General features: G+C 35.9%; 1 protein-coding gene across 1 annotated transcript; it reads left to right on the top strand.

Annotated features, from left to right (window-relative positions):
- The first annotated feature begins 5,052 nt into the window (after nt 1–5,052).
- pcolce2a (procollagen C-endopeptidase enhancer 2a) lies at nt 5,053–17,544 on the top strand. The gene is made up of 9 exons (XM_067363499.1): nt 5,053–5,123; nt 5,405–5,513; nt 9,293–9,548; nt 9,813–9,937; nt 10,062–10,198; nt 13,075–13,241; nt 13,553–13,636; nt 14,425–14,592; nt 17,276–17,544. The coding sequence occupies exons 1-9, from the start codon at nt 5,053–5,055 to the stop codon at nt 17,404–17,406; spliced, it is 1,248 nt and encodes a 415-aa protein (XP_067219600.1). The 3' UTR covers nt 17,407–17,544.
- Nucleotides 17,545–19,630: the final 2,086 nt, after the last annotated feature.

Here is a 19,630-nt window from a genome sequence, read left to right as displayed (position 1 = left end):
AGACAAAGACTCAAAGTCAACAATCAAGTCTATCTTAAGTATCACCACCTGTTTATGCATTGTGTTTCTGCCATATAAGCAAATAAACCCACCTGTTACCTGTTTGTTACCTCAGTTCTGCTCATTGCGTCCAAGCCTGAGCGCGACAATGGGAAAGTAAAGTGTCGAAAGAGCAGAAAGTAGCTTGTGTAAAAGAATGAGGTTTCTTCTTACTTCTAACAAAGAACGGTCTCTGCTTCTAATAAACCAGAAGACTACTACTATTACGTTGTGCGTATTCAATGTATTGACGATGCAAGTTACCTCTAAAAACACGAACGATTTAGAAGAAGAACAACATAGAGATGAAACGTGCTCTGTAGAGTGTTTGTCCGTTTAGGGCAGCTGTAGAAACATGCCGGCGCATAATGACGACTTGACATGGAGAGGGGACTTGCGGTGTATGAGATGAAATGGCTCATTCTAAGGTAATAAAAACATAACGGTTCATTATGTAAGGTCTTTATGTACCATTCATTTATATTATATTGCATTTCTGTCACTAGATCCTCCCAAATTTTACAGATTGCACCTTTAAGATTTTTGCAAAGCAATATTATAAATTAATTATAATGTGCACATTTTTATGACTGTATGAGTTATATTAATCACTGGGAAGTCAATGAACTGGTTGTGAAAGTAAAATGAGAACATTTAAATTATAATGACTTCATGTTTCAAATCTGTTATATACATTAAACAAACATTATGTCGTGCTTCTCTGCGATTTCAAGCAGACTGTGTCATCTGTGCTCAGAGGACTGTCATGAGAGCCGCACACCAGTAAACAATTGTCAGGTTTCAAGGCAGGGGTGGTGATTTTGGATTAGTTTTGGTCTTCTCCTGTGGAATGTAATTTGGCAGATATCCTATATCAGCACTTTTACTTTGAGACGCTTTATACAAATTAGTCCAGGATAGATTATATGAATCTCTTCATCGGACAGTTTTCTACCTTAGGAACGGATCTCTTAACTAGACAACAAAAATGAACCGAAAACATTTCCATTAGGAGTACTTTTTCATTGGGAGACAATCTCAATAAGGTATATTGATGATTCGGCACATTTTTTCGTGCTGTTTTTGCTTCACGGTCTTCCTCCATTATTCATTTGCAGTCCGTTTTTAATCTCCAGTGGGCTGACTCAGAATTCATTTTCCATTTGGAGAGTGTTCCCCCTGTCTGCACTTGTCCGTAGCATTGATTAAGTAGGTCCTTGTGGAGAGGAAATTATGTTTGGGTTTTAGCACTTTTTACACCATATTTTTTTACTAATCTACCCTGTGTGGGAATTTGAATGAAGTTTCGTCTAGTTCAAGTGGGATTACGGTTTGAGTTTTCCGATCCCTGTAGCTTCTCATAGCAGTCTTCACATTTAAATTAAATTTGCAGGATTTCTGGCCAATTATCAGGATTTGTGTAAAACTCCAGGATATGGATATATACTGAAAATAAAACATATGGAGATGGATCATTTTTAATAATTGTTGAAAGAAGTCAACAAGCTTGGATTGCAGGTTGAAAAAAGAAAAATAAATATTATTAATTTTAATCTGTTTCTATTATAATTCATTTGGAAATTTATTTCTGTGATGGCCAAGCTGAATTTTACTCCATTACTCCAGTCTTCAGTACTCATGCCACATGAAGACTTCAGATGCAAAAGCCTCCAAGTGCCGTCTGAAATTTTCTTCTAAAATAAGCATTTTTATCAAGCTCATATGTTTAGGTTCAGTAATTCCACTTTAATGGCAATGAAAAGTGAAATAACTGAACATAAACAAACAAGCTTGATAAAAATGCTTATTTTAGAAGAAAATTTCAGACGGCACTTGGAGGCTTTTGCATCTGAAGTCTTCACATGTTTATTTGCTGCTCAGGAAACATTTCTTATTATTATCAAAGTTGAAAACAGTTGTACTGCTTATTTTTATGTATGTATTTGAAACCAGACTTCATGATTCGCTGATGAATAAAAATAAAATGAACAGCATTTATTTTAAATTGATTCTCTGTAAAAATATAAAAGTCTTGACTTTACTGTCACTTCTGATCAATTTAATGCTTTCTTGCTGAATTAAAGTATTAGTTTCTTAAAAAAAAAAAAAAACAATCTTAGTGACCTCTAACTTTTGAGACACTGCAGAATAAATCACAGAAAATGTACTAGACCAATTACTAAAATGGAAGCAATTGAATCTCTACTGACATTTAAAAGCAGTTTCATGCTTATTGGGATGATTGAATTTCACATGGCACAAAACCAATTCCTTAATTTTTGATAGATTTGATTTGTTGTTCCAGCTGAGTAAAAGGTTTCTGAGTACACTGTCCAATAAAACATTTTAAATGAACCAAACCATATATTTCTGAACTAATAATTGTCCCTATGACAGTTTTTTTTCTTGTTTCTGTTGTTTTGCTATAAACAGTAAGTAGACAGCAAGTAGACTGTCTATAAACAGACACCATTTTTCCTAATATAGCACCGAAAGATTTTCTTTCTTCATGGGTTCACAGCTGCCTTTTTTAATTTTAATATAATCCAAAAAAAGATTTTTACAGAAGATTTCATTATAACTAAATCCCCAAACACTAGTAACTGGCACAAGCCCTTCTCTTTTTCTATTTTTTACATACAGCCAGTTTATTAAACGAAATCCCGGTACTGAACAGGTGCAACTCAATAACTGACATCAGGGTTGCTGCTAAACATACGATTCAATAAATGTTCCTGCTTGCTGAGTTTCTATTTGCTATTTATTCAATGTGAGACTGCACTGTTTTTAAACATTTTCTCTGAATTGATAACAGCTGGTATAAGAACTAAATAATCCGAGTTCATGTCTCCTTCTATCCCTGAACCTATTTTAACACTGCTTTTGCGAGCCTCCCTCAAAGGCACCATCATAGTTTTCAATCAATTAAAGCTGTAGATCAAACACTAAGCAGGGTCTGGCATCGCTTGACTGTGCGTCTTTTGGGAGTGGGTTCAGATAACAGTGTGAATGAAAACCAGCTTACCGGGGGGTTGGGCACAGGAATATTTTACCCATATGACTGCCACACCGACAGACTCTCACAAACTATCCAGGGAAATAAAAGCTGGCTTCACCATAACACAGACTCCAGCAGAAGCATGAACCGACATATGATATTTGGTCTCTTGCATACAAAAACAAACCATGTAATGGTCTTCATGACTTCCATGTGCATATTTGAAACTCTAGTCCCCTGGACAAGGGGGAGGGCTTCTTCAATTTGCCTGTAATTGTTTATGTGTAAATTGTTTACAGAGTTGTTTCCTATAAAGACAGGCTGATATCCATCCTGAGCCTGCCAGTGGACTTTGGAAGAATCCACATCTGGATAAAACTTCAGAAAAACACTGAAATCTGATCTTCTTTCAAAGTTAGAGGGCATAGCGAAAGGTCCCCGCTGCCCGCTCTGATTCCTGTCAGTTTGCTTCCCTTTTGCACGTAATACCTGTAGTGGAGTCATTAGATGCTAATTTACGCTTGAGTAAATATTACTAGGTCAGTGCGTTCCCTTGGGCCAACAGTTTGCATTAATGAATTATATGTCACCCACTTGGCTGTACGGCCACATCTCGTTCCATTAAGCCTGATATTAATCCACAGAATGGCTTCAGCCCAAATGGAAGCCCTTGTCTGTGGTGCCAGAGGCCGATTCAAAAGAGGTGCCAGGGCTCAGAGACAAGTACAATAAATAAAGCCTTGTAAGTGCATCGTAAAAATCACTTATCCTCATTTTGCGGTGGGCCAAGTTATGCCAGAGGGCAATCAACAAACGTTTGGTCAGCAGGAAATTGCTTAAATCTGTATGTAATATTCAGAGAATTCCTCCCACATGTTGCTCTATGATAAGTGTTGTTGATTTTCCGAGAAGAAATCATGCTGTGCCTTGTGTTTCAATATGCCGAGAATTAGAAGAGCACATAGGAGAGAAAATCATAAATTACATCTTTTTAATATCTTAATAGGTTCTCCTAGATGGCAAAGAGATTTATTGGAAAGCAATTTCAGAAACTTTTGTCAATTGTTTTATCTCTCACATAGGCCTACATACACAATCTTTTAGATGCCACGGACCCCCAAATTTGACCATCCTAATACGAGGGACTCCCTATCCTAAATATTGTCATGTATAAAGACACAATTTATGCTATCAAATTAACATTATAAACAAGTGTAAAATACTGTTTGTAATGCTATTTAGTTTGTATTTAATTACATTATTAGCCTACATTTATTTTCTGGTCACATAGCCTACTGTTAGATGTTTTATTGTAATTTGTTTTAATATTTTTTATTATTTATTTAGATATTTAAATCTACATTTTTATCAATCAATTATTTATTGATTTAAATCAAAAACATTATTTATTTTTCTCTAAACTCATCCATTGACTCCCTAGATCCCGGAGGTCCCCTGACCATAGTTTCAAATCCCCTGCACTAAGAAATACTCATCAAGTTTGACAAAATCTTGTGCAAGGTAGACATCTAGTGGTCTTCCATCAGCGTGAGGTAAAATTTGGTAAATCAGAAGATTAAAAACACGCGCTGCTCATTTATATGGACTTTAAAAGTATCTACTGTAATTATGCTTTAAAAGAAGTATCGTACTGTATATGGAATGAAGAACAATAGCATTCAGGTGGAATAACTGCTTCGCCCAAAACGACTAATTCTGATAAGACAATATTTTTGCTATGTTTGCATAATCTAAACGTATTCTTGATCGCATTTAGAATCCTTATTAAGAAAACTACAGCAGTAGCATGCTTCACTACACTCACAATATAGCTACGTGAAAGTGACACGAGTTGCCCTCACTTACAAGGTTTAAGGGAAAATGCTCCCATCAACTCCCGTTGAACAAACAGCACATTCATGAGCAGCAGTCGGTCAGTCAGCAGTAGAATATCTCTGGAGATTTCACTTCTCTTTCTCTCTGAATGTCTCATTTGTTCAAATGCGCCTCATACAATGAGGATTATAATCTGGAGCATCGCGAGCGCTTTCCTGTTCAGCGTCATTTTTACCCAACGACATCGAAGGTATGTGGAATATAAAACTAAAAATATATATCTAGAAGCTGTATATGATCAATAAATGATCATTTAAATCGAATGCCAGCCAAATATGTTGAATCCTGTTTGCTGTTTGGTTGGTAACTATTAGTTCCTGTGTTATACAAATTGGACTAATTTGTACTAATACAAATTAATTAATTATACTGTTGTTTATTAGTTTTACTTAGAACTAATAAAGCACATAATTTTGTCATAAGTCCTTTTAAGTTTCAAACTATGTGCTTTCCCATTTGCCCTAATTGTAGACCCATTTTTACATGTGGCGGGAACTTTACTGGAGACACAGGACTGATTGGGAGTCAGGGGTATCCCGGTGTCTACCCACCCAACAACAAATGTGTGTGGAGAATTACAGTAAGGACAGATGTGTGGGAGATGTCTTTAAATGTCTTTTCTGTCAAAGAAAATATTTCCCACCATAAATCTGGTTGCTTTCTGTGATTTGTGATCTCTCTCTCTCTCTCTCTCTCTCTCTCTCTCTCTCTCTCTCTCAAACAAAGAAACTTTATAGTAGTGCAAAACTCACCTTCACAATAGTAGTGCTTTTTTTTTGTTATCCCATTACTCTTTGGTTGCTAGGGTGTTGCTAGGCTGTTGTAGAGTGGTCTAGGTGGTTGCTTACTGTTCCAAGCCTCTATGATATTTTGGTCCATATTCTGGGCACTTTCAATGTATTTCTATAGAATTGTTGCCTGTTTTATTGTTTACCAGGCAAAAATATACTTTTTGCTTAGAAAATTAACAACATTACTGGCAACATCACATTCACGTCCATAGCACAAAAATATTTTACTCATGAGCTTCACTACAAATGTCTTTTTGAAAATCAGCTGACTTAATAACATTTTTGGAGAGTAAAGTTAAATGTTTTGATTGTGGAAAAATACCCAGGTGAAAAAAAGTAAATTTCTATAATGTACTTAAAGTGCTCTATTTCACACACTAATTTTGTACTTAATATACTAAAAATTATACTTTAGTACTCATTAATATATTCTTAAGAACTTCTAAGTTTACTCAACTGTGCTATTTTGAGACACCATATGAAATATGAACTAAAATGTGCTTTTAATATACTATCTCGGTATTTAAAAAAATGTATTTAGTTACCACTTGTAGTAAACAATGGGTTCAGATGTACAATAAGTGGTATCTAAATACATCTTTTAAATACAGAGATAGTATATTAAAAGCACATTTTAGTTCATATTTCATGGTGTCTCAAAATAGCACAGTTGAGTACACTTAGATGTTCTTAAGATGATCTTGAAGTACTTAAGAAGAATTTTTAGTATATTAAGTACAAAATTAGTGTGTGAAAATAGAGCACTTTAAATACATTATAGAAGTGTACTTTTTTTTTCCACCTGTGTATTCATACTAAAATTTTATTTTTTACACTTCTCAAACTGAGATATGTTTCCCAAAAGCACTGTTGGCCAATACTGTCGCAAGTTCCATCGATAACATTCATCAATTCAGCGCTTCCCGAAACCATAGTTCCTGCAAACATTCACAAATAGCATTGCAAATTTGTGTTTGAAACTACAGCTCTCGAACCTGTGGTTAGAAGCATAGGTTCTTTGTTAGTATGACATGTGGATTATGCTCTTGGGTGCAATAGGCAAAGCAATGCAGTACATTCTACACAGATGAGCCAAAACATTATGACCACCTGCCTAATATACTGTTGATCCTCTCTGTGCTGCCAAAACGGTGCCAGTCCACCGAGGCATGGACTCTACAAGACACCTGAAGATGTCCTGTGGTATCCGGCACCAAGATGTTAGCAGCAGATCCATCAAGTCCTGTAGGTTGCGAGGTGGAGCCACCATGGAACTTGTTGGTCCAGTACATCCCACAGATGCTCAACTGGATTGAGATCTGGGGAATTTAAAGTTCAGGACAACACCTTGAACTCTTCATCATGTTCCTCAAACCATTTCTGAACAATGTGTGCAATGTGTCAGGGTGCATTATCCTGCTGAAAGAGGCCACTTTCACCAGGGAACACCATTGTCATGAAGGGTTGTGCCTGATCCGCAACAATGATTAGGTAGGTGGCACTGGCACATGTCAAATTTATGTCCACATGAATGGCCAGACCCAGTGTTTCCCAGCAGAACATTGCCCAGACCATCACTCCCTCCACCAGCTTGTCATCCTCCCACAGTGCATCCTGATTCAATTTTCTTCCCCAGATAAATGGTATATAATGGTAAATGGTATATGCGGCCGTCCACGTGATGTAAAAAAAATGGGACTCATTGGACCAGGCGACCTTCTTCCACTACTCCAAGGTCCAGTTCCGATGCTCACATGTCAGGCGCTTTTGATGGTGGATAGGGGTCACCACAGACACTCTGATTGGTCTGCGGCTATGCAGCCCCATACACAACAGAGTGTGATGCAATTTGTTTTGTTACACATTCCCCCTATAACCACCATTAAAATTTTGTTTGGCTTGTGCCACAGTAGACTGTCTGTTGGCTCGGGTCAGACAGGATCGCTATCTTTGCCCTTGTGCATTGATGAGCCTTGGGGGCCCAACACACTGTCCCTGGTTGTTGGTTTGTCCCTCCTCAAACCACTGTTGATAAATTCTCACCACTGCTGACCGGGAGCAACCCAGTCACCTTGCCGTTTCTGTGATACTCTGACTCAGTTGCTTTGCCATAAAAAATGTTTAAGTCTTGCAACACTTTATTCCTGCCCATTTCTCCTGCAACCAACACACTGATTACAAGAACTGATATAATACCCAGACTTTAATATGTGGTCTTGTTAAGAAATGATCAATGATATTCGCTTCTCCTGAGACTGGTCATAATATTTTGGCTTGTCTGTACAGTGTATCTTTCATTCCATTTAAATATATATACATTTAATTCTATATATTTCAGTGTCAACAAATTTTGACTTCGGAACCCTTGATGAATCAATCAAATATAGCTAAATGACAGGGATCAAAAATAGCAAAATAGTTCTCAGATGCCATCTTCGTTACAGCAGCATTTTGGGGAAATGTTGTGGAGAAAACTTTTGACTGAATGAACCGGATATATAGCCTATGGGAGTACACCAATTACATACTGCATGTAAATATCATGAAAAATGGCTTTCTGATGTTTCGGCTACATGAATGATAATAAACTGACATTAATTGTGATTCCGAATTGATTAATTAGCAGAAGTTATTACACCACCACCTGTGTGTGACGACAGTATATTTTAAAATCAACGTCATTAAGATGACAGAGGTGTGACCATGTTACTTTGTTTTCGAGAAACAGTCATAACTAGCTAGTTAAATATTCATTGCATCACACTATGGTAGTTAATAGGGGTGTAACGATCCCCTCATGTCATGATTCGATACTGAACTCACAATACGATATTATTGTGATATTTTAAGACATGGTAAATGGTTAAGAAAAAATGTACTGTTGGTTAAAATGCTACATTTGGTATTACATTGGGGGTGGAAATGAACAGGCTTGGACTTGGTTCTGGTAACCCAATGACACCAGAATAGATTAGAATAATTTAGACACTCTGTCAGTGAATAGATATATTTAAATTAATGTAAGCCACATTTTACTGGTAACATAAAACATTTGGTATTATCAGGACCCCATTATTCCCCCATTGCATTATGATATATTCAACATTATATATAGTACTGTAATGTAGTACTAACACTAAAACTCTGTAAACTAGATTTTTTTCTCACACAGTAATTTTCATTTTGGGTACTATACATAATACATATTGTCACTATCCATGATACATATTGTGGCATTTTTGTATTGCGATATGTTGTGGCACGATACATTGTTACATCTCTAGTAGTTAAGCAACGAGTTATGCCATTGAATGGGAAACGCACCCGTGATCTCATGAGAAACGTAACAATTTTACATTTTGTGGAATTGGAGGCGAATTTGATTCATGTGAAAACATCTCTTTTTTTTCTTTCTTTTTTTTTAAAGTAACCTCAACCCTAAAAGTAACATAAGCAGACTGTATGAATGAGACAAATCTGTACATATTATCCACCAAGTTGCCAAAACGTAAAATAGTTACAAACTGCCATGGGATTGTGTTGACTTTTCTCAATTAACCATCTTCAGGTACCTGAGGGGAGGGTTGTCTCCCTCTTGTTTCGGGTTCTGGATCTTGAGAGCGATAGTCTTTGCAGATATGACTTTGTTGATGTATACAGTGGCCACATCAACGGGCAGCGTCTCGGCCGTTTCTGTGGTACTTCCAAACCCGGAGCGCTGGTCACCAATGGAAACAAGATGCAAGTGGTCATGGTGTCAGACGCCAACACAGCTGGGAGTGGTTTCCTTGCTGTATACTCAGCGATTCGCCCAAATGAAAGAGGTAACGAGACTACCAACTTATTACTATCCAAATATAGAAAGTGGCCCTTCCCTGTTCTTTAAATTCAGCTCAGTGTTTTGTTTTGCTCATCAGGTTTCTTGAATCCTCTAAAAAATAGGGTATACGGTGTGTTTACTGCACTGTAAATGCACATTCAGTTTTCTCCAATTATTTCAAAATGCAGCACTACAAACCACAGTATTTCAAATAAATCTGTATTGATTCCATGTCATCAGACTAATATCCAATGATTGTCCATGGCAGGTGACCGGTATTGTGGGGGTCTTTTAGACAAGCCCTCTGGGACAATAAAGACTCCTAACTGGCCAGAAAAAGACTACCCAGCTGGAGTAACATGTTCCTGGCATATTATTGCTCCTCAGGACCAGGTGTTAATTTATTATTTCTGTAATTTTCAGATCATGTTACAAGTCATGCATCACTGACAGCACATTGACAGGATGAGTATGAATAAATATTTTATTTAAATTGCAAAGTAACTCCCCCCCTCAGATCATTGAGCTGACGTTTGAGAAGTTTGATGTGGAGAGAGACAGCTACTGCCGCTATGACCATGTGGCTGTGTTTAATGGTGGAGAAATGAATGAGTCACGGAAGATCGGCAAGTTCTGCGGAGACAGCCCACCCATGTGAGACCCTCAGTCCATCACACATGCACCAATACACTGATCTTTAAAGGTGCCCTAGAATTGAAAATTGAATTTACCTCGGCGTAGTTGAATAACTAGAGTTCTGTACATGGAAATGACATACAGTGTGTCTCAAACACCATTGTTTCCTCCTTCTTATGGAAATTTGATTTGTGCAAAAGACCTCTGAAGAACAGACAAATCTCAACATAACACCGACTGTGACGCAACAGTCGGGATCATTAATATGTACGCCCCCAACTTTTGCATATGCCAGCCCATGTTCAAGGCATTAGACAAGGCATTAGACAAGCCATTATTAACGTCCGGAGCAGCACACAGACTTTATGCTGGTAAGCAAGCAAGGACAATAGCGAAAAATGAGAGATGGAGCATTAATAACTGACATGATCCATGATATCATGATATTTTTTGTGATATTTGTAAATTGTCTTTCTAAATGTTTTGTTAGCATGTTGCTAATGTACTGTAAATGTGTAATTATCAAACACTTGCAGTCTGTATAATTTATATCTCTTTATAAATCTCTCCAACAGTGTGTAATGTTAGCTTTAGCAATGGAGCACTATTCTCCAACTCATTCAGAATCAAATGTAAACATCCAAATAAATACTATACTTTCATGATCTGATAAGCTGCATGACAAACACTTTGTAAAGATCCATTTTGAGGGTTATATTAGCTGTGTGAACTTTGTTTATACAATGTATTATAGAGTTGTGAGCTTGGGGGCGGGGAGCGCGAGCATTTAAAGGGGACACGCTGAAATGGCGCATTTATAATTATGCCCCAAAATAGGCAGTTAAAAAATTGTATAATACAAAATCTATGGGGTTTTTTGAGATGAAACTTCACAGACACATTCAGGGGACACCTTAGACTTATATTACATCTTGTGAAAAAGCGTTCTAGGGCACCTTTAAGCAGAGAAACCATCACAGACATTGACCACCAATATTTAGACTGATATAGATTTTTAAGTGTTTGATGCTACATTATTGCATTTTGTCCCCTAAATCTGATATTTTCATGCCAAAGTTCTTTTTCATTCTTGGCTTAGGGGTAAAATGAAATTCAAAATAAGTTTTCAGCGGTATACTGTTTGGGAACATCCCGAGGACTCTCACACTGCTGAGAGTGCTGTGTAGATGAACATGTAAATGTGTGCTGAATGCTTTCCTCTCATTAATAAAATAAATCCTGTCATAGTGATGTAGATATGTTTGCTCCAGATTTGCAATTCGGCACTCCACTCAAGTCACGTCACACTATTTATACAGCACTTTATACAATAGATTGCTTTAACACACACAGCCTTACATTATTAAAGTCTTCCTGAAATCAAAATTTACATTTTTTAGCTTTTAGTATGAATATGTTAGCCTTAAGGTTTTGAGTAAGTTGTTGTGTTCCAAAACAATGACAAAGGAGAAATAAGCATTCAAAACTTACAGTCTTTCACTTCAAATGCTGTCTAGAATCTAAAACATCCCACCCCCTACATTATAAATAGACACTGAAGCTGTGGCTAAACTCGGTCAATTGTTCACACATTTCCTATTTTCTACATGGTGAATGGCACATAGTGCACTATATTGGGGACAGGGAACGATTAAGACAGTGTTATATGCTTTCCATTGAGGTGAATGAAGTTTGGATTCATGTTAGTGTCACACGAACCACTGCAGCATGCGCAGTCTGAGACACGAGAGCACAGAGCGGATCATGGACCACAAAATGTATCGGACCCATTTAAATTCTGCACAGAATTCTATATTTTAATGCGATATGGAGGAGATTAGGATGAGAAACGGCTAGAGATTCATAGGAAACTGAGGCTTTACCAAGCTAACGGCTCTGGCCGAGCTGAGATATAAACGAAACACTATTGGCTATTTTTAAAAAGGGGAGGGGCTTTTCGATATGTCCCGTCCATTATGTCTTAAAGGGATAGTTCACCCAAAAATGAAAATTATCCCATGATAATCCATATGACCCTAAGGGGTTAAGGGAGTATTGTAAGCTTAGATGCCTCTCGCGGTTCAAACAAATCGGGCGGCATGTGCAAAAAATTTAAGCTCCTCTTCTTTTATATCAAAATCCTCAGAAATTTCCCCTTAAAAATTATAGTTTTAGGCTTATAGTCCATGACCGGTGATTTGAATCTTCGGTGAATCTTCTGCACCTCCGCGTTCATCATTACGTTGTGCGTCAGGTCAAAGGTTGCTGTTCCATCGCAAATCAACGGTCGTCCGCCGGATGCTAGTTATTTGAATTTTTAAATTTGGATATTTTTCTTACAAAAACGCATCACTTTGCTTCAGAAGGCCTTTATTAACCCCCTGGAGCCGTATGGATTACTTTTTATGGATGGATGCATTGTTTTTGACTTCAAAACGCGGCCCCCCATTCATAACCATTATAAACCTTGTAGGACTAAGGATATTTTTAAATATATCTCTGATTGTGTTTGTCTGAAAGAAGATAGTCATATACATCTAGAATGGCTTGAGGGTGAGTAAATCATGGGAAAATTTTCATTTTTGGGTGAACTATCCCTTTAAGTAAACATATACAGTGGAAAAATGTCTTACTACTGTACATGTTAAATAAACGTTACATGAAAAACAATATTGCATTAACTATTAATCATATTGTGATTGAAATGATTTCCCCAGAAGCTTATTTGGCCTACTTTTAAAATAAGTCAATGCAATTTCTTCTTTTAGGTACACTTAAAAAACGCTTTATGATCAATAAAGTGTATCCACATGGTCCATAAAACTTTGTTTTAGAGAGGTATTTTAAAGGATAAATGGTAATTTCAAACATTATTTATTTATTTTGTCTTGTAGGCCAATTTATTCAGATGGCAATAATCTCCTCATCATTTTTGTGTCTGACCTGAGTCTAACTGCGGATGGATTCATCGGCCATTACCGCTTTAAATCGAGGAGTCTCAGCACAGCCAGTGCCCCTCTCACCTCCATGAGCACTATACCACCCACCACACCACCCGTAGGTCAGTCCACAGCCCACTTTCCAAAAGGTTTCATTTCAAATGAAAAATGCAAGTAGCGGCACGGTGTAAAACTGCCGTACATTATGGGAATAAACGTGTGTAGGTAATGACGTTGGAATGTATTGAAGATTTACTATGTTTGGTTCATATGGAACGCATTAGTTCAGTCACACGGGAAGACTATTTTGTTGCTAAAGTGCTTTAACAGAAATAAATGTATGTGACATTTGCTGTGTTTTACACTGTATTTTAGTGTATAAGAGCATACTTTAGTTGGTCATTATTAAAACTAATCTCTCTTTTCCAAAAAGCCCTTACATATTCAGAAGGTCTTTGCAAGCAAAAATGCAAAAGGACTGGAACAATTGAAAGTCATTACTGCTCTAGTAACTTTGGTAAGTGACCGTTGTTTGGTTTCAATTTTTTGCTTTCTGCAAACCCAAATAACAGCAGGAATTCTGAGAATTTCTTTGATATTCCAGCTCCAGGCATCAGCGCTCACCACATTCCTGACTTTTCACACATTCACATTTTTTACATAGGCATTAAACTAATTAGTCTTCTTTAGTCTAGCAATGAATATCCTATTCTTAAAAAAAAAAAAAAAAAAAGAAGAAAAAAAAGGCTATAAATTTGTACTACTCTTTATCAAACTGATATTTGAGTAAAAATATTGATTAACTTGGTATAAGAAAATGTTTAATTAACAAACAAATTGATACCCTTAATGAACCCTTATAAAAATCAGAAAAAGATCAAATATATTTTCCAAGTACGTTATATAGAAAGTATAAAAATCAGTGTACAGTATGTGTCATATTTACATTCAAATATGAATATATATGAAAATAAAACATTTTAATCAAAGCTTCAAGAGATCTAACACCTAAAAGTGATGCAAACCTATTTTAATTCACAGAAATAATTCACTATGCGAGTTTTAAAAGTTAACTAAAGCTCTCAGTCACCATCTCTATGCTTATAGATGAAAAATGTGTTCAGGCCGATACTAAGACTCAGCTCTTTTTTTTTTTTTAATTGCAGTGGCAGTAAAGCTGCTGAGCACACTAAAATGGCAGCACGCATAGCAGTACTATACATACTTTATACGTTACCATGCACATGCAATTTTATGCATTTGTTCAAAGAAGAAACCCTGATTCTGTCTTTTTTCCCCCCACAGTGATTACTGCCAAACTTATCTCAGCAGCCATGAGGGACCACAGCGTCCTCGCCACCTTTTCCCTCATACACCTTTATAAGGAGGGAAATTTAGCCATTCAACAGGCTGGGAAGACCATGAGCACCAAAGTCACCGTCCTCTGTAAAAAATGCCCTCTGGTCAGAAGAGGCGAGTATCTTTACACTGACCTTGATGTACAAAAATCCTAACCTTAATCATTTTAATTGAAACCAGCACAGCCAGCACAGCCAGCACTAGCACCCAGCAAGTCCAGCAGATGTTTATAGTTGATTGAGGTGGATTTTGGAAGGTGATAGTTTGCAAATTTCAAACTCCCCCAAAGTCCTTTGGCTCCATTTGTAGTGTTGAGATATTTCAGGCAGGATATGCCATTTCAGCGTCACGGTGTGTAACTTAAGCTCGCTCAGGAAAGGGTCTCAGTTGGTTTCCTTGAATCATGGACAGCTAGAATAATAATTCTCTTCAACCACATGGATGGTATGTGACTTTATTGTGCCATGCTTTACCTCAGCTCACTTAGCCACTGCTCAGAAACTCTGAAAAGCAACTGTTTTGTTTTGAGGGAAATTTCTAGAAATGTGCCATAGAAGAATTTGCGTTAAAATATGCAGGAATTGTTTTTGGCAGTATAGAGGAACAGTTTAACATTAATCATTTGTGGTGGAATTTTTATTGTTGAAATGAAAAACAAGGGAATAAACACAATAGTATTTGCTTTGGCTTACATTATATTAAAGCAAAGGCACACAAGCAAAGGTTAAATGAAAAAAAGAAGTAAATAAGTAAGGATACACAAAGTGTCCTAAACACCCTCTTGAACTTTTTTTATGCCACGCTTTGGGATGTGCAGTTGCTAGTTCTAAATGCAGCCAATCCTCTGTTACTAATTAAAAAACGTCACTTTAGAACCAACAACAATGGATTGCCCTTATGAAAAAAAAGTTAAAAAAGCATTGAATGTGCACTTAGTATATACTTCATATCTTAAAAGTATATTTCTTAAGAACTGTACTTGCAGATAATATAATGTTAATGAATTAAAAGGCCACTTAAGTGTACTAAAACTTTGTTACATTGTCAAATTATTATTATTTTTTTACTTTAAAGTACATTTTAAATCATTAAGTTTAATAATAATTTGTCAAAAGAAGTATACACTTATTTTGATGTGTTGACTAACATACTAAAGCATATGTTAAGGACTTAAAGGTGCAATATGTAATATTTTTGCAGTAAAATATCCAAAAACAACTAGGCCAGTGTCATACATTTTGTTTACTTGAGTACTTACAATATCCCAAATGTTTGCAACTATTAGTAAATCGTGAGAAAATTGCAGTTTTAACCAAGACTCCGGGACGTGTGAGGAGTCGCCTGTCAATTGCGTCATACCCGCGTTAACCCTCAGTTTCCGGTTTGTTTTATTTTGTAGAAACCATGGAAACACCAATGACGCTTTAAAATAATATATGTTTTAATACACAAGGGAACAATTGTTTTGATATATTTATAGACAGAAAATGAACTGTTGTTATATAGCTCAACACGTTTAGTCTTATTGTTTAAATCAATTTTTTGTACCATATGCTTCACCATGCCTCAGAGAAAAACACTTTTTTGTCAAATAGCTAACATAGCATAATCAGATGCAGCTTTATTTTTATTAACAGTAATACATAATTTTCTCCATCATACAGTATGTTTTAAAATTAATTGCATGCCATTTATCATCACAAGCCATCCAATATTTAATATGATAGGATATGATTTATATGAGATGATAACGTTATAACATTTTCAACACACTCAAATGTATCTAATAATAAACAGAGCTGCGTTACCTCATACTAATGACCGGAAAAGCGGAAGCGGCGCCGGCGACTGAGGCATAATAAAAGTTCCGCTGCTCGTGAGGCGTGTGTTGCGCAGTTGCTCCAGCGGCCTCGTTCAGCTCCCAAAACACTCGCTCCTGCTCTGCTTCATACTACAGTAACGTTAATAATCGCATCCATGAGCATGATTTCTTCCCGAGTCCTATCCCTATTCTTTTGCACCGTCCGTTGAGATGGAGACCACATGTCCCAAGATTCCGCTCTAAAACTTGGCGTCATCAAGCTACGCCTTTGTTTTGAATAGGTTTCTAGCGACCTCTAGCGGACAAATTTATTACATATTGTACCTTTAATTAAAACTTTAATGGTAGTGTGTTATTAGATATAATATTTAAAGTTAATATATATTAAAATGTACTCATTGCATTTAATAAAAATGTAAACTATAATACATTTACAGTTGTAACTAACATGCAATTAAGTGCCTGAAAACTTTACATTCAGTTTGCTCTTAAAGGTGCAGTATGCAATATTGACAGCTAGTGGTTGAAATTGGTAGTGCAGTCCAAATTAAAAATATTGGAGAGGGTTGTTTCTGCCAACTGGCAACCCGGGGTGTCGAAATACTATTGGGTAAACTGGCAGTGGGCGGGATCACACAGACCAAAACAAAAACAAGCATTCTGACATGGAACACACATTTCAATGTAGAATAACTGGCTGTAGCTTTGTTTTTCAGAGAAACAAGTATGTTAAATTAGCATGGTTCCTAAATATCTGCAAACATATTATTGTATTTTTGTGCTTTAGTACAGTCAAAAAAACATCGATAACGTATTTAGGACTCCTTTTTAGTTCCAAATAAAGCCAAAACAGAACTGCTGCAACACAGAACAATATGGTGTTTCATTCTGGAAAGTATTATAGTGTTTTGAATGAATTGATTGAATAAATGACTTGTTATATTATATTAATTATTATTTGTTTTGGTTTTTCAGGGCTTAACTACATTGTCATGGGACAGACAGATGAACAGGGAAAGGGTATTGTTTCCCCTCATAACTTTGTGATGGCCTTTAAAACCAAGAAGCAACGGGATTTGGGAGTGCTGAAGAATATACATTGTTAATGTGCACAGGGCACCTCCTCCAAGTTTGGATTTTTATGACTTGCATGATTCACTTGATGTATGTGCATTTAATAACATTCATACTTGAAGGACATTTCTGTAGCACATTTTCCAAATAGAACATTTAAAAAACCTTTAAAAAATGTTTTGTTTGTGTGTCTTTTTTTAAGGAACTTTTTAAGGAATGCATAAATCAGTACCTCCCTCAAAATATTTTTTAAAATAATTATACTAAAAAGCACTTTCTTTCAGAAGATCAACTGAACTGTTGCAGAGTAAGGTGAAAAATGAAGGCACTCATACCACAAGTTGTTATTTGCAGGAGCTGGGGGGTGGTGACATTTACAAGAGCTGTGGACATGTTGGCCTTTGAATCTGACATTTATCTAATCTATCTAGTGTTGTAATGAGTGAACGAAGATTGAAGATGACAAAATGAAATGTTGTCAAAATGAAGTGCACTGTAAAATTGGTATTATGTCAGCTGAGGTTACAGAGTCATTCCTGCTTTGCAGTATTTAAACTGTAAAACACTGTATGTTCTTGTCCAGCTCAGAAACTTATAACTTTGATTATTCAAACAATGGCAAATCAAATGAAAAAAGAATTGAAATGAAAAGCTTAGCATATATGATCATTTTTAATCAGCTATTGAAAATTTGATTTAAAGTTAACTAATCATGATATTAACTGCAAAGAAAAACTATATTTTGTAAAAGTAATATAATATTTTATTATTATATTATGTCAAGGGGACATGTAGGTGTACTGCACAGTAGAAATGATGTTTGTCAAAATCCTGAGCTTTGAGATTTGCTTTGCAAAGACTGCACACTTCCCTTGTGAAAAAGAAGTACACTTTAGCTCACTTCTATTATGGAAATAAAATATTTTAAAAGAATATACTCAAGTGTGAACTGAATATGTTTTTGGACACTTTATTGCATTTATTACTTACAGTTGTATTATTTATTAAAATAAAATGTATTATTTATTTTAAATGCAAATAGTTGAACTTAAGAGTGTTAAAGGGTTAGTTCACCCAAAAATGAAAATTCTGTCATTTATTACTCACCCTCATGCCGTTCCACACCCATAAGACCTTCGTTAATCTTCGGAACACAAATTGATATTTTTGTTGAAATCCGATGGCTCTGTGAGGCCTGCATAGCCAGCAATGACATTTCCTCTCTCAAGATCCATTAATGTACTAAAAACATATTTAAATCAGTTCATGTGAGTACAGTGGTTCAATATTAATATTATAAAGCAACGAGAATATTTTTGGTGCGGCAAAAAAACAAAAAATAACGACTTATATAGTGATGGCCGATTTCAAAACACTGCTTCAGGAAGCTTCGGCGCTATGAATCAGTGTATCGAATCATGATTCGGATCTCGTGTCAAACTGCTGAAATCACGTGACTTTGGCACTCCGAACCGCTGATTCGACACGCTGATTCATAACGCTTCAAAGCTTCATGAAGCAGTGTTTTGAAATCGCCCATCACTATAAGTCGTTATTTTGCTCCAAAAATATTCTCCTCACTTTATAATATTAATATTGAACCACTGTACTCACATGAACTGATTTAAATATGTTTTTAGTACATTAATGGATAACAGAGATAGGAAATGTCATTGCTGGCTATGGAGGCCTCACTGAGCCATCGGATTTCAACAAAAATATCTTAATTTGTGTTCCAAAGATTAACAAAGGTCTTACGGGTGTGGAACACCTTGAGGGTGAGTAATAAATGACAGAATTTAAATTTTTGGGTGAACTTTTAAGTTGAATTTTTTTAATCACTTAAGTAGGACCTAAGTACATTTTGATGTATAAAATTATGATGTTATTCTTGTCTTTGAAATATGGTTAAAGTGTACTGCTGAATATACTAACAAATAGTTATGGTAAACTAAAATATGACAATTTATTGAAACATGTATGTCATATAAATATAATAATCATATATAATCATATAAATATATTTGTAATTGCACGTTTGTAATAGTGAAGTTGCAAGTTAGTACATTTAAAATATAACTTTAAATAAAATATCAAATATAAAACACACTACAGTTAAATTATAATTAAGTACTTTACATGGGCTTTAGTATGTTAGTCAACACATCAAAATAAGTGTACAATGTACTTCCTTCCTAAAGTAAAACCTTTAATTTGACATTATTAAAAAAGTGCACTTTTAAAAAGTGTACTTAA

Source organism: Chanodichthys erythropterus, chromosome 16, assembly GCF_024489055.1.
Source record: "Chanodichthys erythropterus isolate Z2021 chromosome 16, ASM2448905v1, whole genome shotgun sequence".
Classification (NCBI taxonomy): Eukaryota; Metazoa; Chordata; class Actinopteri; order Cypriniformes; family Xenocyprididae; genus Chanodichthys; species Chanodichthys erythropterus.
This window is presented reverse-complemented; position numbering and strand designations above follow the sequence as displayed.

What these genes read in the sequence shown, in the direction of transcription:
- pcolce2a (XM_067363499.1), top strand. Translation starts at nt 5,053, where the DNA reads ATGAGGATTATAATCTGGAGCATCGCGAGCGCTTTCCTGTTCAGCGTC. An exon ending in AATGTGTGTGGAGAATTACA is followed by an intron (nt 5,514 to 9,292) that starts GTAAGGACAGAT and finishes AACCATCTTCAG; the next exon opens with GTACCTGAGGGGAGGGTTGT. An exon ending in TTACTGCTCTAGTAACTTTG is followed by an intron (nt 13,637 to 14,424) that starts GTAAGTGACCGT and finishes TTCCCCCCACAG; the next exon opens with TGATTACTGCCAAACTTATC.